Source organism: Medicago sativa, chromosome 7 (assembly GCF_051527215.1).
Source record: "Medicago sativa cultivar Bolivia chromosome 7, Bolivia_mono, whole genome shotgun sequence".
Lineage (NCBI taxonomy): Eukaryota > Viridiplantae > Streptophyta > Magnoliopsida > Fabales > Fabaceae > Medicago > Medicago sativa.
In genome coordinates this window covers 24,457,825-24,480,041 of record NC_140755.1, presented here as the reverse complement: position 1 = coordinate 24,480,041, position 22,217 = coordinate 24,457,825, and the positions used below count along the sequence as shown (strand labels likewise).

Below are 22,217 nucleotides of genomic sequence, written 5' to 3'. Positions count from 1 at the left end.
GAACGAAGTGTATTTGCATATGGCTCATGTTAGGTGTATATGATGTGTATGTGATATATGTGATATGTGTTAATGTTGATGTATTGTGAGTCTTGTGTGTATTCCTTAATGTTTTGAAAATTGCTGAGTTATGATAATGATGATGTGTGAATGATGTTGTATAACCTGATGAAGAATTTGTGAATATTTGTAAATAATGATCAAATGATGTTATGCCTATTCATATATTATTCATGTATCCCACTATATGTTATGATGAATATTCTCACCTCTTGTTGTTGTTGTTGTTGTTGTTGTTGTTGTTGTATATTATGGTGTCTGTACTCTTGGGGGTATAGACACTCAGGACGAGGAGCTCTAGTGTGTGGGACGTTTATAAGATGGCGACGGAGATATACTTCCGTAGCTTATCTAATTATTTATGTAGTCGAATACTCATGTGCTCTGATCTGTAACACTAGGGTTGGGGTCAAACGTTGAATGTTTCGTTTTAGGAATCGTAAGTATTTGAAATCATTATGATATTTTCCACAATGACGATTGAGAATCATACATGTTTATTTTATGAAATATTTTTGAAGTATTTTCTGCATTCTGAAATATGACGTGTTATTTATTATTCGAACGAATGATTGATGAGTATGTGAACATCCTTTTTGTTTAAATTTATTCGCATTATTTATTAAATCAACTTTGGGAATTAGCGTGTTACACATGAGGTTGAATGATTTCATTCATTTGGACATCACATTTTATCATCTCGACAAACTACAGAATGTATGTAGTTGAAACATAGAAGTTTTTTTTTTTTTCAAATTTATTTTAATTTACTCTATATTTACAATTAACGTCTATGTATGTTTCGGTGTATGTGGAATTTGACCTGTGAAAAAACCGTCGCACTAATACCATTACAAAAACTGAAAGAATTATGCTCTTTACCTAGATTTTGCTCATTCCTGACTGAATTGCCCATATTGCCCCTACGTGAGTTAACTCACGCTGCGTGAGGTAACTCACGCTAGTGTAAATTGCAGAATTCAAATTTAATAAGCAATTTTAATCTAAAAGGAATGTATTCAAATTTTAATAATCAAATTTATTCAAGTCATTCATTACATTAGAAAGGAATGTATAAAAACATCCCACTTTATTACAAGGCATTACGTTTAATCATCTCCTTCGTCGCTTAACTCAATTGGGTTGTCTTCGACGGTCCCTGGGGCACCTGCTTTTGGTTGAGGACCGAAATAACATGTCCTTCCGCTCCTCCTCAGCGTTGAATGGTTGTACACCGGCACCATCGAATCGCTTTTTTTAACGGAACCATCGCATTCGATTCTGTGCCATTTCACAGTCAATTTTTCTTTCTTCTTCTCTCCCTCCTTTTTTAATTGAGCAGCATCACTTTGTTTCTGAAACATATCTACAGAATGCAAATGTCGAATAAGGAAGAGGAGGATAGAGTGAGAAGGAGAGAATGTGAGAAATGGTGAAGGTTGGAAGAATATTTATAGGGGAAATGCAAGTCTAGGTTGTATCTAACCATTATTGTGGATCAAAAACGTGGTAAACTGATGAGTCATTATTTAGTTAGTTTTTATATATTATTTAGTTTCGTTTTATTTAGATTTGGTTTTATTTTATTTTAATATTGTTTCCTTTTTGAGCTATTTTACTTCAATTGCATATTTTTATATTCCAGGAATGAATATTGGATGGAAGGAGTCTTGGAGCAAAAGAAAGGAGTCTGGAACTGATTCGGAGCGAAAATACGAAAGATTCCGTAACAAAAATATAATCCCCCAAGTCAGAAGCTTGGCACGGCCCGTGCCAACATGTGGCACGACCGTGCCACCCCCAGAAACTCTTTTTGCTGCTTTTGCTTAGGGCCCAATCTACTCTATTTTAGTTTTACCAAATAGCCCTTGTAGTTGCTTATATTTTAAGTCGATTGTAAACTATAAATAGAGTAGCCTCCCATCACAAATATTCATCTTTTGTTCTTGAAATAAAAGTTCACTTTTACTTTATTGTTATTTTATATTCTTCTTCTTCTCCTTCTTCTCTATGTCTACAATGAACGTTAGTGAGTAGAATCTTCTTGTCTTGGGATTGTTGGATAACTCTAATGACGTAATCCTAATCGAACCAAGCTTTAACCCTAATTTAATGTAACCTTAATTTCTAATCTAAGTTCACCGTTTAAACATGAATTAACAATTATCAAACTGTGGAAACGAAAGTGGAGGGTTTGATAATTGTTAATCCATTGATGACATCTTGTCATTACGTAATTTTATATGTATTTTAGCACAAAAATGGAGTTCACAAGGAGACTTATGCAGCAAAAGAGCAGAAAAACTGAAGAAAATACAAAGAAAGAAAATGTGTCACGATTTATCAGAAACGTGACACGATTTAAGAGCTTCAGAAAGGTTTGGTTCGACATTATGAAAACGTGTCACGATTGGTAAAACGTGACACGATTTGGTGAAGCCCTAATTCAGTTTCTTGTTCCAGAAGGTAAAAACGTGTCACGATTCACTTAAAACGTGACACGATTTGGGCGATTTTCTGTGCCTATTTATGCTGAAGTCTATTCCAAAAACAAGGGTTACGAATTCTAGAGAGCCAAGTGCGATTTGGCAACTGCAAGGAAGACCAGGAGGACGATTTCTTCATCTTCCAACCACTTTGTGTATGTTTTATTACCTCTAATGATTATGTTATTTGTAAACACTATTATGAGTAGCTAAATCCATTAGAGGTTAGGTCTGAGATGATTCGTTGTAACCCTAATTGAGATATTATGTTGTGAAACTCTATTTATTGTGAATGATATTCTAGTCTTTATTCAATTCAATTGTTCTTAATGCTTTTTATATCCTGATCAAATATAAATATGATTTTGTGAGAATGAATGACTACTGACCATAGCTTTCTACTTAGACCTATTGAATTGTTCTAATAAACATGGTTAGTCTAGGAATGGATAATCGTTTATTAGTGATATTAGGTTAACGTGCTTTAAACCTTCAAAGATTATTAGACCACCTAAGGGATTAGGGGCTGTAGTTTAAGAAGAGGGTCCTAACTCAAGGGATTGATTAGGACTATTTTGTTAACTATCGTGGGATTAGAAGATCATTCATACGAATAGGTGCAACATAACAATTAGGGGAACATAGATGATTCGAAAGACCTAAACTCATCTCTCTCTTATTCTTGAAAACCAATTTATTTTTAGCAATTACTTTTATGCAATCAAACCAATCTACTGCCTAGTGGCAAATCAAAATAACCTTTATACATCCTAAAATACAACGTAGTTGAATTATTGAGATTAAAAACAGTCCTCGTGGGATCGATATTTTTACTACTTCGATAGTATTTGGTGCACTTGCCAGAGATCTATCAAGTTTTTGGCGCCGTTGCCGGGGACTGTTGAATTATTTCAACAAGGCAATTACGTTATAATTTAGGGTTTTTGCAATTTAATTTTTCTGTTTTTGATTTTTTATTTTTCTGTTTTCATATTCACTTGATTACTTTGCGTTGTGCAGTGCTACTAAGGTATTTTGCTGTTTATGCGAGGTAAACAGAGCTCGGACGACTTAGAGTACGATCCGGAAATTGAAAGAACTGCTAGAGCACTTCGTAAAGCTGTCCGATCGCAAAGGTTAGCTCAATCCGTTCCACCGGGTGTTCGAGAACAAGTACCGGAGCAATTCTCAAGTGAATCTGAAACAATCTCTTCTCCTAAATCTGCAACTATGGAAGGGGAAGGAGTTGTACCACCAAGACCTAAGCTTGGAGACTACGGGTTAGCCACTCATCGCGGTCAACTGACCCACACTTTTCAACCAGCTAACCCCGTAGCTTTCGACATCAAGACAACTGTCCTCAACGGTTTGAGGGACAAGCAATTCGATGGGACTGAAGCTATGAGTCCTCATGAACACTTGAGCCGCTTTGCTGAAACCTGCGAGTTTTGTGTGCAACCAGCCACCGTAACTGAAGCACAAAAGAAGCTAAGGCTGTTTCCTTTCACCTTGACGGGAAGAGCAAAAGATTGGTTGCTAACAATACCGAACGGGACTGTCCAAACATGGGAAGAGTTAGAGCTGAAGTTCTTGGAGAAATATTTCCCTATGTCTAAATATTGGGAAAAGAAGATGGAGATCTCTAACTTCAAGCAAGGAGAAGGTGAATCATTGTATGATGCTTGGGAGCGATTCAACTTGCTTCTTAAGAGATGCCCTAATCATGAGTTCACCGAGAAGCAATACCTCCAAATCTTCACTGAGGGGGTAACACCAAACACTAGAATGTTCTTAGATGCTTCCGCGGGAGGTAGTCTCAAGAGCAAAACTGATCATGAAGTCCAAGCTTTGATAGAAAACATGGCTGGAAATGAGTATCGTGCTGAAGCTAAGAAGAAGGAAAGAGGAGTGTTTGGTGTGAGTGAACAAACTGCTATCCTTGCTAACCAAGCAGCTATGAACAAACAAATTGAAGCTCTAACTAAGGAGTTTCAAGGGTTCACTTTGGCTCATAAACAACAACAAGTAGCTGCAATCAAGTGCGACTTATGTGGTGAAGAACATCCAAACGGTGAATGCGTTCTGGAAGGATCAAGTGAAGAAGCTAACTTCATGGGAGGTTATCAAAGGCAAAATCAATACTACAATTCAGGCATTAATAAGCATCCAAATCTAAGCTACTCAAATAACAATGCTTTGAATTCTCAGATGCTTACTCCTCCTCAACAACAACAAAGGAAGCCATCAGCTCTTGAAGAAACTATGATGAACTTCATGAAGATGACTCAAGGCAACTTTGAAGAGATGAAGAAGAGTCAAGAAGCTGAAAGAAAGAACAATGAAGCTTCTAGGAAGATGCTTGAAACTCAACTGGGGCAATTGGCTAAGCAGTTGGCTGAACAAAACAAAGGCGGATTCTCAGGTAACACTAAAGATAACCCTAAGAATGAGTCTTGTAATGCTATTGAATTAAGGAGCAAAAAGGTTTTGACACCTTTAGTTCCAACAGCTCCAAAGAAGGTTGATGAAGTAGTTGAGGTAGAGGAGAATGATGTAGTTGAAAAAAATGATGAGGGTGTAGTTGAAAATAAAAATGATCATGGAGTAGTTGAAAATGAAAAGAAGAAAAAAATAGAGGGAGATAAAAGTGAGAAATTGATAGATGAAGACTCAATCTTGAGGAAGTCGAAGAGTCAAATTTTGAAAGATGGAGACAAACCACAGGTTATTCCATCACATGTGAAGCTTCCATACCCTCACCTTTCAAAGAAGAAAGAAAAGGATGAAGGCCAATTCAAGAAGTTCATGCAACTTTTCTCACAACTTCAGGTGAATATTCCTTTTGGTGAAGCTCTTGATCAAATGCCGTTGTATGCTAAGTTCATGAAAGACTTGTTGACCAAACGAAGGAAGCCTAAGGATGATGAGAACATAGCACTTTCTGAGAATTGTAGTGCTATTCTTCAAAAGAAGCTGCCACCTAAGCTGAAGGATCCTGGTGCTTTTACTATCCCTTGTTCAATTGGACCGGTAGACATTGGAAGAGCTTTATGTGACTTGGGAGCAAGTATAAATCTGATGCCTCTTTCAATGATGAAGAAGCTTAAGTGTGGGGAACCAAAACCAACAAGAATGACCATTACTTTAGCTGATCGGTCAATCTCTTACCCTTTCGGTATACTTGAAGATGTGCTAGTCAAGGTTAATGACTTGGTGTTCCCAGCAGATTTTGTGGTCCTAGATATGGCTGAAGATGAAGACATGCCACTCATTCTAGGGAGACCTTTCCTTGCAACTGGTCGTGCTTTGATTGATGTTGAACGTGGAGAGCTAATGTTGAGGTTCCATAAGGAGCAGGTAGTCTTCAATATCTTTGAGGCAATGAAGCACCAAGATGAGAATCCCAAGTGTTACCGGATTGACGTTGTGGAAGAAACAGACGAAGATAAATCCCTTGAATCTCAACCTATTCGATCTACAGAGGTGGAAAGTGTGGAATCTAGAGACAGACAAGAAGTGATTGAAGATGTTGGAATGATAGAGGGTGTTAAGCAACTGGAAGTAAGCAAAGGACAGATGCAACAACAATCATTCGGAGACATCCGCGACAACAAGTATGGGGGATTGACAGCTGGTAACAATAAAATAAAGACTACTACCACTGGTCCAGGTGGTAAATTGGCCTATAAGAGGATTCCCTATGGGATGCGTAATGGGCCGGCTGCTTTTCAATGGTGTATGCTTTCAACTATCTCTGATACTTTAGAAAGAATTAGGAGGTACTGTGACGAAGGGTTGGCAAGAAACAAGCCTATTGATGAAGCTGTGGACCTAAGGAAGTCTGGTGCACAAGGAACTTTCAAGGGTAAGGAACAAAAGCTGAAACGGTACCGTAAAGGAGGACTCCCAAACAATGAAGAGGGAGCCACATCAACTGATCCTTAGGGATAGTCATGAGTCAAGCTAGTGACGGTAAAGAAGCGCTTGGTGGTAGGCAACCCACATTTAGATTTCAGGTAGTATTTCTTATTTCCTTTTTATTGCTTTCAAATATTCAAAAATACAAAAAGATTTTTGCTGAAACGAACAGAGGAAGAAATTTTTTTGTTTTCCAATACTGTGCAAATCGTGACACGTTTTGGGCCAAACGTGACACGATTTGCCCCCCCTCTGAAGCTCCTCTCAGATATTTTTCTAAGTCTCAAACTGGTGCAATTCGACAATTGGAAATCGTGACACGTTGGCCAAAACGTGACACGATTTCTGGGCAAGAAAATTTTCAAAAATGAACAATCGTGACACGTTTAGCCCAAACGTGACACGATTTTAGCAGTTTCAAAAATTTAACCGTTACAAAACAAAATCGTGACACGTTTTTGGCCAAACGTGGCACGATTTTCCCAGCCTATAAATATATCCAACACGATTTTCATTCCATTCACTTCCAAAAGTAGCCAAACTTTGCCAAAATTTTCCCAGAACCCTAACCTACGATTTTCTAACCCTTTTCTACCAAAAATCTTCATCTTTTCATCTTCTAATCACCAAACCATTACCATACACCTTCATCATCACCAACAAACAACCAAACCCATTATCTCCATCTTAACCCTAACCCTAATATCCAGTTTTTTTTTCTCCAAATCCTAACCCTAACCATGGTTGAGACCCGCAACAAAGGCAAGTCACAAGCCACATCCCAACCAGCCAAAAAGGCCAAAATAGCACCCAAACGCAAACAACCTGTCAAACCTAGCCCTAACACCGCACCCCCACCGTCCATCAACCACCGGTTTTATAATACTGCTGCCCGTGACCGTTTCAAGGACATCCGAGGCTATAGGGTGATCCCGGAGAGAGGTTTTGATTTCACCAAACTCATCTCCAACCCTGAATTCCATCAAGTGATCACTGAGAGAGGGTGGGAGTCCCTTGTTAGTATGATTTTCGAGCAGGCCAACAAAACTATTGGGATAGAATTCTATTCCAATGCTAGGTATATGGGGAGGAAGTATGTGTCCTATGTGAGGGGGAAGGAGATAGACTATAGCCCGGAAAGGATTAATCAGTTGCTGGAGATTGTGCCACCGGAGATTTGTGATGTGAAGAGGAGGATGGAGGAGTGCAAGAATTGGGATGATGAAAGGTGGGAGGAGTTGCTAATGCAGATTTGTGTTGAAGGTGCTAAGTGGCATGGAGGGTCACATATGCTGTTGAGGGCTGACTTCAAGCCCCATGCAAAGGCGTGCGCATCTTTTGTGGTGCAAACTATTGAGGGCACCTCTTGTACTTCAGAGATTCCGCTGCCCCGCTTGTTGACGCTGTCTGCTATTCTTGATGGTGCACCCATCAATGTTGGTGAGTTAATTGCCGACAATATCTATATGTTTGCTTCAGGTACCAAGAAGGCACTCCCTCATTTGAGCCTTATCAATTGGCTTTGTGAGGAGGAGGAGTGCGATTTGTTTGCTAATGATTTGAGTGCAGCAATGATGAAGCCCATCACCGACACTTACATGGATGGCTTTGTCAAGGATTATCATGACCGCATGCAGACTATCATGGGTGCCGAGGCAGCAGCAGCAGGACAGCCACAGCCGCCACCACCGCAACAGCCACAACCACCACCTCAGAGTCAGACTTTTGCTGGAGAGGGGAGCAGCCAGCAGGGTGCCTATGCACCTATTCATCCTATGATGCTGGACTACATGTTCGGCCATGCCAACTGGATGAATGAGGTGTCAGATCAGGAGTATTGGAACCGTCCGAGGTTTGGTCAGGAGTTCACTGAGGCGGTCTGCCTCAACAGGAGGAAGATGACTGGGTCTTTCGAGCGCTTTGATGGGTCCGAGGAGGCTATGGACCACTACTTTGATGTCACCAGAGGTCGAGCTCAGGATAGAGAGCAGGAGATCCGAGCTGACTTTGCTGCTGGTGGAGCTCAGTCTAGGCAGCACTTTGGGGAGGATACCTATGCAGAGGAGGACCCCAACACTTGGATTCCGGAGGACCAGATGCAGGATTGAGTGGGCTACTGATGGCCCACCTATTTTTATTTTTCTGTTTTTGTTTCAGCACTTTGGTTATGTAACTTTAATTTTATGTTCGAACAATTTTAATTGCTTTTAATTAAGTTTAACTCGGTTTTATTCCCCCCGTTTATGTAATTATTCCTGCACTTGTTTATTATTGATGAATTTGTTTGTTTAGTTGACTTTTTACAGTTTGATAACAAATAGTTGTTCAAGTGGTATTCCAAAAGTTCAAAAGGAGGAGTGACTTGGTTTTCAAAGGCGAAGTGTACGGCGTTGCTAGGTAGTCACATACTCCCAGAAATCTCAGCCATAAGGTCCATTGCCATATTTTGTTTTTCAATTTACTTATATTTAGCTTAGTTTTCCATGCAACTACATTTCTAGAACTTGCATTGTTTCTCTATTATTGATTGGTCTTTGTTAATTACACACTGAGGCAAAAGTGCTTGGTCCTGTGAGCCTTTTGAAGCCTACCCTGACTATAATTGTTAAACTTTATCCTTTTCTTAGCCCCTTTGAGCCGGTAGGATTAGAACTTTTTGTTCGGTGACAAACTACATTACAAACTTAGAGACTTTTAGGACTTGTCCCTTATTGTTTTTCTGAGTTAGGCATTGTAGAATGTTGCTTAAAATTAAGTTTGGGGTTGCTATTGGAATTTGCAACCAATTAAGTTTGGGGTGGGGGTACTAGAGAATAAGAGAACAAAAAGAAAAAGAATTGTCATGCAAAATGCAAAAATACATTCAAAAATTGATGTATGAAAAAAAAAAGATGAAATGAATGATGAAAAAGGGACCAAACTTTGAAACATGCGAGTAACTTCAAACTCAATTGTCCCTAAAAGTTATAAATATTCTCTAGTACCTTTGCATTGATTGTTATTCCACAAGGTGAATGATCGTAGGATTGAATTTGTTCTTTAACTTCCGAGGGAATGCCTAACTCTAATTTTGTGTAGCCTACTTATCCAAATATGTCCCACCTTTCACCTAAGCCCCGTTATAACCCTAAAGACCTCAAAAGTGTGTAATGATATTGACTTTGATTGATGTTTAGAAACTTTTCAAGCGTATGGTAATATGTAGATCTGCATGTCGACTGGTAGAACCCTATTTCAAATATTTGCGTGGAGTTGTGAATTGGTGGATGCATACAAGTCAAACTAGCTCATCATTAGCTAGTAAGGTGTTGAACTTTTGGGTACTACTGCTTGAATAGGTAATTGTTATTTCACTGTCAATTGTCAGCTTTGCAAGTAAATTCCTTGAGGACAAGGAATGGTTTAAGTTTGGGGTTGTGATGACATCTTGTCATTACGTAATTTTATATGTATTTTAGCACAAAAATGGAGTTCACAAGGAGACTTATGCAGCAAAAGAGCAGAAAAACTGAAGAAAATACAAAGAAAGAAAACGTGTCACGATTTATCAGAAACGTGACACGATTTAAGAGCTTCAGAAAGGTTTGGTTCGACATTATGAAAACGTGTCACGATTGGTAAAACGTGACACGATTTGGTGAAGCCCTAATTCAGTTTCTTGCTCCAGAAGGTAAAAACGTGTCACGATTCACTTAAAACGTGACACGATTTGGGCGATTTTCTGTGCCTATTTATGCTGAAGTCTATTCCAAAAACAAGGGTTACGAATTCTAGAGAGCCAAGTGCGATTTGGCAACTGCAAGGAAGACCAGGAGGACGATTTCTTCATCTTCCAACCACTTTGTGTATGTTTTATTACCTCTAATGATTATGTTATTTGTAAACACTATTATGAGTAGCTAAATCCATTAGAGGTTAGGTCTGAGATGATTCGTTGTAACCCTAATTGAGATATTATGTTGTGAAACTCTATTTATTGTGAATGATATTCTAGTCTTTATTCAATTCAATTGTTCTTAATGCTTTTTATATCCTGATCAAATATAAATATGATTTTGTGAGAATGAATGACTACTGACCATAGCTTTCTACTTAGACCTATTGAATTGTTCTAATAAACATGGTTAGTCTAGGAATGGATAATCGTTTATTAGTGATATTAGGTTAACGTGCTTTAAACCTTCAAAGATTATTAGACCACCTAAGGGATTAGGGGCTGTAGTTTAAGAAGAGGGTCCTAACTCAAGGGATTGATTAGGACTATTTTGTTAACTATCGTGGGATTAGAAGATCATTCATACGAATAGGTGCAACATAACAATTAGGGGAACATAGATGATTCGAAAGACCTAAACTCATCTCTCTCTTATTCTTGAAAACCAATTTATTTTTAGCAATTACTTTTATGCAATCAAACCAATCTACTGCCTAGTGGCAAATCAAAATAACCTTTATACATCCTAAAATACAACGTAGTTGAATTATTGAGATTAAAAACAGTCCTCGTGGGATCGATATTTTTACTACTTCGATAGTATTTGGTGCACTTGCCAGAGATCTATCATCCATCATCTCAAATATCAATTCATAATGCGAAAGCGGAGCTTTGATATTGGAACAAGTGAATTTAGACAAGAATTGCAAAGGCAGTGAAATAGTCTTTGCAATTCTTGAGACATGAGTAGTTTCAATCCTTATAAGCTTCTTCTAGTAATCAAATCAGCGAAATAGGTTTGGTTGCTAGAGGTAAACTCTCACTGGACTTGGTCGGAAAGGTGAGGTGCTAAAGGGAAACCGGTCTTTAGAAATTAGGCATAAAACATGAAATTATAAGTTAAGGTTTTGGCTAGTGAAGGATTCGTCATTATAATGAACCAATAATCTCAAGGCTCCTTTTATTTTATTATTGTTATTTCCTTCTAATTAAAAATCAAAACTTTATAATCGTAAACTTTCTTCTAATCCTTATTGAAAGTTAATTGAATTCATAACTCCCTGTTGGAACGATATCTTTTTATTACTACAACGGTAAACCGTGCACTTGCGGTTTATCCCATCATAAACCATCTGACCACCGTCCAAACCGTCCAAAAAACGTGGCAAATGTGGTGCAGCATCTGAGCGTGAGTTAACTCACGCAAAGAATTTGTACCAGTGGGAGTTAACTCACGCTGCTTGAGTTAAGTCACGTTGCGTGTGTTAACTCACGCTGCGTGCTGTTATATGGTCAGGCAGAGTCTCATTTCCTCATTTCCAATCTCAAATCTCTCTCAAATTACCCAACTCCGAAATTCCTTGAACTTCAAATCATACAACACTCTAATAACAAGAACAAGTAAGTTTTCACTTAAATTATGTTGGTATGATAGATTTTTTCACTTAAACTAGAATTTTTTAGATTTAGTGTTTTGTTAAAATTTTTATTTTTTTTGCAAGAAATGATACAATGTTACATGTAAATGACTTATATTGCTTAATTGTTTAGATGTTTGCATGTTTATGTTGTAGTTATGAGTTTTAGGGTTTATGTATATTTTGCACTCCAAATGTTTGATGAAATGTTTGATTGGGTTTTTCATTGAATGTTTTTAATTTCTTATTATGTAGATTTGAAGCAATGGCCGATGTATTCGACGTTCATGCACAATTCAACGGTGGAGAACCTCAGAGGTTGAAGGTTCGGCACCTTGGTGTCACGTTAAAAGGTATAAAGGATCAACTGAATGAATTTAACCAAGGAGTCAACCCCGGAGACACAAGGAGGGTGGAATACGTTCGATATAAACGTCCAACCCTCGACGATGGGAGAATATCATTCACTTGGGTTGAATTAAAGAACGACGATAACATGAGGAGCATGTTTTGGGAGCACAACATGTTCCAGTGGATCGATATGTGTGTAACATTGCTGAGATCAACTGAAGGTATCATCAAAAGTTTGATTCCGCCAGAAGTTCGTGATTATGTAGGGAAATGCACCTTCCAACTACAACAATTGTCTTCCTTTGAATGGGGTAATTCAAACTTGTCAAATGACAGTTCCCAAGCATTCATCCAGAAGTTTTATTGTTCCTTTCAAAAGATTAAATTCTTGTTAGGCTGGTTTAAATGAAGGTATTAAAGTGTCAAGGAATGCACCTCATTCTTTTGACACTTGAATACGATCATTTAAACCAAGCCTAACAAGAATTTAATCTTTTGAATGAAACAATTAAACTTCCGGGTGAATGCTTGAGAGTTGTTGTTTGGCAAGTTTGAATTTACCCCATTCAAAGGTAAGATAATTGTTGTAGTTGGAAGGTGCATTTCCGAATGTAATGTAATGATAGGACAAATTTAGGAACTTTATGTAATATAATGTAACTTTTAAGTTATGATATCGAATTCCTTCATATAAGATGAGTGTCATGGAATGGACCTCATTCTTTATGTGATGACCCGTCTTGTATGAGGGAATTGATGTGATAACATATATAGTTGATTCTTTATAATACATGTTGTTTTGAATGGAACAATAATTTATTTATTCACTTTTCGAATTTATTTATTCAAAACCTATGGTACCATTAGTCTGCATAAAAAAACTTCACACCATCATAGCGTGAGTTAACTCACGCTGGCCCATGCATGCAACGTGAGTTAACTCACGCTAGTGTTAAACCCAACGTGAGTTAACTCACGCCAGTTTGGCCGGTGGTCACACCTCAAGAACACGTTTTTTTTTTACTTTCATCAGTTGTTCAACCTTGATTTTATTGATTTTTTACACGTTTTTCTACGGTTTTTTGACTGCATTTAGTGCATATAAAACCTATGCAACCATTCCCCCTATAAATACCCCCTTAAACCTTCACCATTTCCTCACATTCTCTCCTTCTTCTCCTCACTCTTTCACCTTTATAGTTTTTTTTTTTTTAGCTTTTTTGGGGGCCAATTGAGGGGTAAAAAAAGGTCAAGGGAGGGGTCAAAATAGACCAATCGACTTGGGGGACAAAGAGGTTAACCCTTGGGGTAAAAGTAAATCGGCTTCTTTTTACCCCAAAAACTTTTTATCGTGGGTAAAAAGTCTCTTTCTTGGGGTATAAAAAGAACCAGATTTAGATTTACCCCAAGATGATTGGTCGCTTTGGCCACCAACCTTGATCCTCTGTTACCCCAAAGTTGGTCTATTTTTACATCAAAGAAGTAGATTTACTTTATTCCAATAAAATGTATCAAATTATGTAGTTGTATCAAAGTATTAATAAAATGAGGTTTTATATGTATTATTCATGTTCCTTTCTTCCTTTTGTTTATTTATATTAGCATTTATATTATGATTTTGTCATCTAAATAACGTTGTTGAGAATTTATATTACCATTTATATATTTTTTTTAACAAAATAAAAGATATTCATTCATTCAAATTGAAAGAGTACATCGATATAATGCAAATTCGCTAAAAACAAAAAGGATGAAATTGTGAACAGGCTCACAACATCCATGTTAATAGTATAAAACGGCAAAGTACAAATGCCTACACATATGACTATATTTAAATCTCCGGAATAACCATGTTTCCGGATCTGCAACGTGGGTGACGTCAAAGTCATTGATTGGATCTGCACTGGATCGAAGCTGATCTAACAATCTGAACCGATCAAATACCTGAGAGAAACAAACAAACAAACAACGTTGCACAAAAATGACGAACAACCAAGGTCGCACAAAGATGACGAAATCACAAAATAAAAAACGAAATAGATGTGAAAATCACTTATTTCAATAAAAGGGAAAGAGAAAAACGAGTTAGAGGGGTGATTTTGGATCAAAAATTGACCCTAAATCACCCCTCTTTGGTAGATGAAGAGAAGAAACTGGGGTTTTGATGACGGCTCACAAGAGAGAAAAAGGAAAAAGAGAGGCACTTTTGACAAGTAGACAATGTCGCGTCTTTGGCTGCGACCTTAATTATATTACCATTTATATTACCATTTATATTATTTATATTACCATTTAAATAAATTCGAAAAAAAAGTTGCATATTATTAAACGTGAGTTAACTCACGCTGCAATATTTTTAAATTAACACTGGCGTGAGTTAACTCACGTAGCGTGTTTTAACTCACGCAAAATTTACACTGACGTATGTTAAGTCACGTATGGACATTTTGGTCATTTCAGTTGAGAATGAACAAAAACTGTTGGGTAAATAGCAGAATTCAAACTAAAATGCAGCTTCATTGTAGAATTGTGGTAGTATATGCACCTTTTATGATTTGTTTCCCTCGCTAATTAGGATCTTTATAGTCAGTCATTAGGCAAATTGTGCTAATAGAAACCCCTATATTTTATTTGTCTGTATCATATTAATAAGCGTGTATAGAAACCGTTGTACCAGTCTCCGTGAGTTTAACTCAGTTGGTAGGGACATTGCATAATTTATGTAGGGGTCGGGGTTCGAACCCCGGACACCCAACTTCTCCACATTTAATTGTGTGAACTCCAGCCACTAGGTTACTAGAAAAAAAAAAAAAAAAAAAAACCGTTGCACCAATATTGACCTGTGTGAGATTATTCTATGGGTAAGTTCCCGAAGAGCTTTTTGTTAAGGTGCGTTTATTTCAAGTTTATCAAATTTATTTATAGGAATAACATTCCTTGGAACATAAAATGGGAATTTTATTCAAATGTATTTAGAAAAAAGATGTTTGCTTAACATTATAATATTTCCGAGAACCATAAAAATAGGGATTATAATAGGTAATTACATATGAATTTATTCCCATCTTCATGGGAACTTTATTTCCACCCTTTTCTTTGGGAAAAAATTTCTATTCCCGGGACGTTTTATACCCGGGAATAAAATTTAATAAACTTGTAACAAACATAGGCAAATATATCTCTATCATTTTATTACCAAGAATCTACGAATATAACTTGAAACAAACCCACCTTAGTACTTTTTCCATTGAGTTTTGAGGCGTTGTTTGGAAAGTGGCCCTTCATTCATGTTTGTTCATGATTCCGATCATATAATAAACAATGAAGTTTGTATTTTTTGGGCATAGTAAGAACCATTGTCTAGTCAAGAAATCTGATACTACTTATTTGCCTCATAAGGGTGTAAACTAACTGTTTATTGAATATTTATCTGGGAACTAGTCCATAACTTGGTCAATTAAGTGATAACTATTACTTTAAATTTCCTTTTTTCTTTAATTCTTTAATCATTTTTCATTTGGCACTTAAATCTTCTATTAAAACAGTAGCATGATGGTTGTATTGAGAAAACAAAGGGATGAGCATGTCAAACATTGACTGCTTGAAAGAAAAATACTCTTCTTCTTGTGTCCCAACTAGTGTATCTTTCCGCGCGCATGCACACGATAATTTTTTATTTTTAATATTGTTTATTTGTTTATCTTAAAGTATTATATGATATAGGCATACATTAGATCAATCCTGGTGAAAATGACCAAACTATCTATAGGTATTTGTTAGTTTTTTTTTTTTTTTTTTTGAAGAATAGGTAATCGTTAGGTTGATCATTTGTCAACCTGTGATATTTTTTATTTTTTTTTCCATAATTTCACTTAATACTTGTTGGTTAGGCAATCTAGTTAATATGTATGTATTCCTCTGTGTACGTATTAAATGCTATGTCAAACAAAGTAAAGGAAACCGGTCACACTAATCCATCATATTTTATATTAGCGTGAAATTATGAATGTCACATCCTAGTCTTTGACTAAATGAATAATCCATATATCATATATGCCTTTTCGTTGAAAATGTTATCTCTTGATACTCCTAACGCTTGCCTTTCTTTTCAATCACTTCATTCTGAATGAATATTTGTGAAAGAGAGGAGTAGTATTTATAGGCTGATTTTCAAGTGAGTTTGGATTGAAAAACTGAGCTTTTTCCTTAAACCTGCAGTCAAAAACAGTACAAAGTTGTTTTTCCTCAAAGGTGCATGCGCCTCACGCGTGGCCTTACGTGTGCCGCATTTGTGTGTTAAAACAGTGCTTTTCAGCATTGTTTTGCACACCTAGGACACACAACACCTATTTCCAGTGTGTTTCTGTAAGTTCAGATTGTAACCTAAGAGGGGGGTGAATTAGGTTTCTTGGAATATTCGTTAATTTTTGCAAGTTTAGCGTTCTTGATAATTTTTCCGAAAACTTAATATGAAGGTATGAATGCGGAAAAATAAAAGAGTAAGGGAAGAAGAAAAGACACAAGAGAGTTTATAGTGGTTCCCCTCTAAACCTTAGGGTCAGTCCACTCCCTTCACACCCCGCGAAGGAATTCAATATGTTAGAATCTTTGTTACAAGCAATCTCACCCCAAGACCCCCTAACAATCTTTCTAACATAAACACAAGAAAGAAACCCTCTGTCTTGATTACAACACAAACACCAAACACTTTTGGTGGACTTTGAATCTTCCCGAATGAAAGAACTTTTTACAACAATCACAAGATAGCACCCCCACTATCTTAAACAATAATTCTCACCAACAATGGCAAGAAAACTTTACAACAAAGTAGTTGAAGAATAACAAATGTATGGCTGTATATCTTTATCAATATCACTCTAACAAATGGACTTAGTGCTCAGAAAACGTTTTAATAAATGTTAAAGTGTAGGCAAAGTTTTCCAAACAATTTGAATGAAAGTTTGAAAGCAAGTGATATTGAAAATGTCAATTGAGATAATGAAAGTTGTTGTGTGTAAATTGTTATGATTCTCAATTGAATTTATAGAGGCTAAAAAGATGTTAATGAAGCAATGCTATTTTTTCAAAAAGGGATACCAATGAATAGAAATATAATTAAAATGGTACCAATTCATAAAAAAAGAATTTGAAATAAATTTAAGAAAAAAACTAGCCGTTTTTAAAAAAATTAAAACTAGCGGATATGTGCTTAACGTTAAAGCATGTATACATGCTGAATGAATTTCAAAAGACATGCTGAACGCTAAAGCATGTATACATAATTATGATTTTCCAAAGTCAAAAATAATTTTTTAATCAAAATATTTTCATGCAAACATATTTTAATGCAAACTCATGTTTAAATAAAAATCATTGTGAGTGTGTGATTTACTTTCAAGAAATTTTTAGGCATTGCTTCATATGGAACTTAGAAAATTGAAAAATGTTTGTAATTATTTTCTGAGCATTCTAAGTTGTTCCATAAGTTGAAAAATTATAAATCAAAAATAAGGACCATGCTTACAAAGATATAACTATGAAGTCCAAGTCTGATTATCTTCATTCTTCAACTTGAGCCTCCATAAAGTTTTTCTTCTTTTGTGATGTGAGTTTGTTGTCATCAAAACCCAGCTAAGTCTAAGAAGGAAATCTTCTTCACAGTTTCTTGCCTTTTCTTCGTCTTTTTTTTTCTTCCTCTAAACTTGTCTTAGGACTTGAGATGGAATTTCCTCAACTTAAAATGTCTTGAGAGGCCTCTTGAATATTCATTCATTGTCTTCCCGATTCTTCATGAGGTGCTTTGTTTTGCTGAATTACATGATTTTGCAATGAAATACATCAAAAACACCCAAGAATTGCTTCGGAAAACTCGAGTTCCACGACTCAATATGAAAACATTACAAAATGTCCATTAAACCATATGCAATTGTTCTAAAACTTCTCTAATTTGGGTCAAATCATAAGTAAAATGACAGAAAAAATATGCTCAAAATAACGTAAGAGATTATGTCATCAATCATGCACATGTTTATTTCTTTTACCACGGAATCAATAAATCATATCAAATTCTTGTTGAACTAATGATGAGACATATTGATCCAATAGTAAAAACAAATTTATAATATGCAAGGATAATACATAGTAATATGCAGGGGACGACGTTCGAATCCCAAATACCTCAGATGTTTAGCTTTAAAAGACGAATTTTTAGTCACTAAACCATTCGATAAAAAAAAATCCGTTCATTTTTTTTTATCTTAGATGAAGTGGTAATCCACTGAAATTAAACTCACACACAACTGTGAGGTCTCGGGTTCGAACCCGAGTTACGACGTCCGACCTTGCAAATTCGTTCATTTTTATAATGAACTATTTATCTCATTTATCTCATTTGTACACCATACAGTTCATCTTTAAACATATCATATTCATATTGATCATATCCCTCATTTAATGGAGCATCTTTGTATTGACTGAATTCAAATTATATTGAGAATCAGTCAACTAAAGTATAATTATATTTTTTTTACTTGACCAAAAAAAAAAAGTATAATTTTTTGTATCTTCGAACTGAATTCATATTATATTGAGAATTAGTCAACTAAAATGTAATTTGGTAATAACCAAAACATCTTAAAACCCTACTTATAATTTCCATATTACCCTTCTAGGCATTGTAAACATATATCAAAATCATCAAACTCAGGATACACACAATATTATCATGATTTCATATAAGCAAACATTCAACATACCACTTAATTATAAGCACATATATCACATAACCATATATCAACAAAACTAGCATCATATAAACATCAGATCAATCCTGGTGAAAATGACCAACTCTCAATAGATAATCGTTAGGTTACTCTATTTTAGTCTCTGATTCGGCTTAAAGTTACTTCTCCCTCAAGTTTACTTAATATTTGTTGGTTAGTCTATCTAGTTAATGTTTTTTCCTCTGTGTACATATGCAATTCCATGTAAAACAATATATATAAAAGAAACGGGTCACAAAAATCATCAATATTTTATATTAGTGTGAAACTTTGAATGCTACATCCTATACTTTGATTAAATGTTGGATATTTAAGAGATGTTCCTCATATTTTTTTTTTTTTTGAAGCAAGATGATGTTCCTCATATTTAGTGTCGTAAAGTTTTGGATAGAGATGTGGTGTTCAATCCACTCGTGTATGGTTGCTTTTTGTCTAATGTGATGATGTTTCAGACTCTCTTCATGTTCAAACAATGATATCATAGGCGATGGTTTTACACTTTACTAAAGGTGTCAGCTTCTTATATAAAAAATCTTCCTGATAATGTGGTCCGGCGGTGTATCCTTATCATGTGTGAACAAAGTTGCAAGTGAATTTAGACAAAAAAAAAAAATTCTGTTGGGGTGAGTCTACCCAAACAAATGAATGATCCATATATATAATGTCTTAATGTTTTTGTTGAACGAACCAGTCTCTTTGTTGCTTGGATCAGTTGTCTATTGCTCTACAACTTTTCAACAAAAGCGATTATCCTGTTGAGGTTGGGACTATGAGATTAAAGACTGGCTTTTGAGAGAGTTTGAATTCTTTGGTTACTTGGAGGTGGAGTTACCGGATACATATCTTAAATTATTCTTAAGGCATTCTAAAATGTTTTTCTGAAGGAAGGCATTTTAAAATGTTAAAATTTGAAAGAAATCAATATAGATGACAATTTTTATAGTTCATAGTTATACAATCCTATAGTTAAGTTGATCATTTATCAACATAGTGACATTTTTCCACCATATGCGTGTATGGACTTCTATATTCAAACATTATCAAGGTCAAAGTATTTTTGTTTTATGAGTACAGCCTTAACGTATACTTCAAAACTTTGTGTGCCTATCGCCATTAATCGTGCGGTTAACAAATTAAACCAAAGTCTTACAACGAGTGTTTTCAAAGTACTTTTACAGTAACTAAATTAAGAAATTATTCTTTAAACTAGTCAAATATTTCAACTTTCACACTGAAATTTTTTTACTATTTAATGTTCTTAAAGAGTATCCTGAAACACTGGTTAGTATTTTCTTTTAAACTTAATGAATGAGTGAATGGTAAAAGTCAAATAATACATTTGTATATATTTTATTGGCGTGTATAGTACAATGGGTGTCTATATAAAGCATAGCAAACTAAGTTAATGTATATCAACAAATTCACATAATCACAAGAACTCAATTGATTCAATAATCATTCATGGGTTCTGAGAATGAGAACAAAGCAAGTGAGCTCTTGGAAGCTCAAGCTCACTTGTACAATCAGTTATTCAGCTTCATGAGACCCGCGTCGATCAAGTGGGCTGTTGAACTTGGCATACCAGATATAATCCAAAATCATGGCGAACCTATTACTCTTCCTGAGCTTGTCTCGGCTCTTCGAATTCCAGAAGCAAAAGCCGGTTGTGTTCACGGTGTCATGCGTTTATTGGCGCACAATAAAATCTTCGCGATTGTGAAGATAGATGACAACATGGAAGCATATGCTCTTTCTCCAACATCAAAGCTTCTTGTGAAAGGAACTGATCATTGTTTATCTTCAATGGTTAAGTTGATAACAAACCCAACTCGCGTCGATAAACATTACCAATTGAGCACATGGACATCAACGGAGGACCTCTCAATCTTTGAGACTACATTATGGGATTTCATGCAACAAAATCCGACTCATTCCAAGTTATTCAATGATGCTATGGAAAGTGATTCTAATATGGTGAGGTTTGCAATGAGTGATTGCAAATCAGTTTTTGAGGGCTTAACTTCTTTGGTTGATGTTGGAGGTGGAACCGGAAACACGGTTAAAATTATTTGTGAGGCGTTTCCTACGTTAAAATGTATAGTGTTCGACCTTCCAAACGTGGTAGAAGGATTAACGGGAAATAACTATCTGAGTTTTGTGGGCGGAAACATGTTTGAATCTATCCCTCAAGCTGATGCAATTTTACTCAAGGTATGTATGGAAAGTAAAATGAATGGTCAATTAATTTCTCTTAACTAAAAGGAAAGTTTTGTAAGTCATACATTATTAAATAGCTTAATTTCCTGATTCTTGATATATTGAATTATATCCTAAAAATACCATCAAGTCTTTCTCATTTTTTATTTTTTTGTTTTTCACTTTTGTAGTGGATTTTGCATGACTGGAAGGATGATGAGTGTGTCAAGATACTTAGAAATTGTAAAGAAGCTGTATCAAGGAAAAACAAAGAAGGAAAAGTGATCATAATAGATATTGTGATAAATGAAGAGCAAGATGAGCATGAAATGAGAGAACTCAAACTCTTCTTTGACATAAGTATGATGGTTAATTTCAGTTCAACAGAAAGAGATGAAAAAGCATGGGAGAAAATCATCACTGAAGCAGGATTCACATGTTACAAAATATTTCATATATTTGGTTTCAAATCACTTATTGAACTTTATGTTTAATTAAACCATATCACACTTTAATAAACAACTTTACATGTGTATGTTGTACCAAAATAAAGTGATAGATGAAATCGCTCAATCAAATCTACTCAACAATATAGGTTGGTGATATGGTCAATTAAATTTGTTTTATCTTAGTTTTGTTGTTTGAGCTATCTTTTTTAAATAAGGGAAATGCTAACGTGTGTCCTTAGGGCACATGTTAAGAATTCCACTAAAAAAAAAATTATGTATCAAAAAGTGTGTAAATTTATTGTTCAAAATGTTTAATATTAATTTTTTTAATAAATTTTTAGCATTAATGGAATGACATTAATGCTTAACATGTGTCCCAAAGATACAAGTTAACACGACCCTTTAACTAAACCGCAAGTGCAAGATATCAGTTAGGCTGTTATGTTTATTTTGTACGAGGAATACTGTTTTATCTTGATTTTCGGGTGTCAAACATTGATTACGTTTGAACCTTTTTAACCGGTGATATCTTATTTTTTCTCGGGAAGGGAAAAAGTAAGCAAAACCCTTGAGAATCGAGGTCTAGGAGTTGTTTTCGCTACGGGAAGGTGTTAGGCACCCAT

The 22,217-nt window shown here is 35.7% G+C and overlaps 1 protein-coding gene across 1 annotated transcript; it reads left to right on the top strand.

Annotated features, from left to right (window-relative positions):
- Nucleotides 1-20,363: 20,363 nt before the first annotated feature.
- Nucleotides 20,364-21,811, top strand: LOC146905077 (isoflavone 7-O-methyltransferase-like). The gene is made up of 2 exons (XM_085723076.1): nucleotides 20,364-21,160; nucleotides 21,337-21,811. The coding sequence occupies exons 1-2, from the start codon at nucleotides 20,411-20,413 to the stop codon at nucleotides 21,637-21,639; spliced, it is 1,053 nt and encodes a 350-aa protein (XP_085579202.1). The 5' UTR covers nucleotides 20,364-20,410; the 3' UTR covers nucleotides 21,640-21,811.
- The last annotated feature ends 406 nt before the right edge of the window (nucleotides 21,812-22,217 follow it).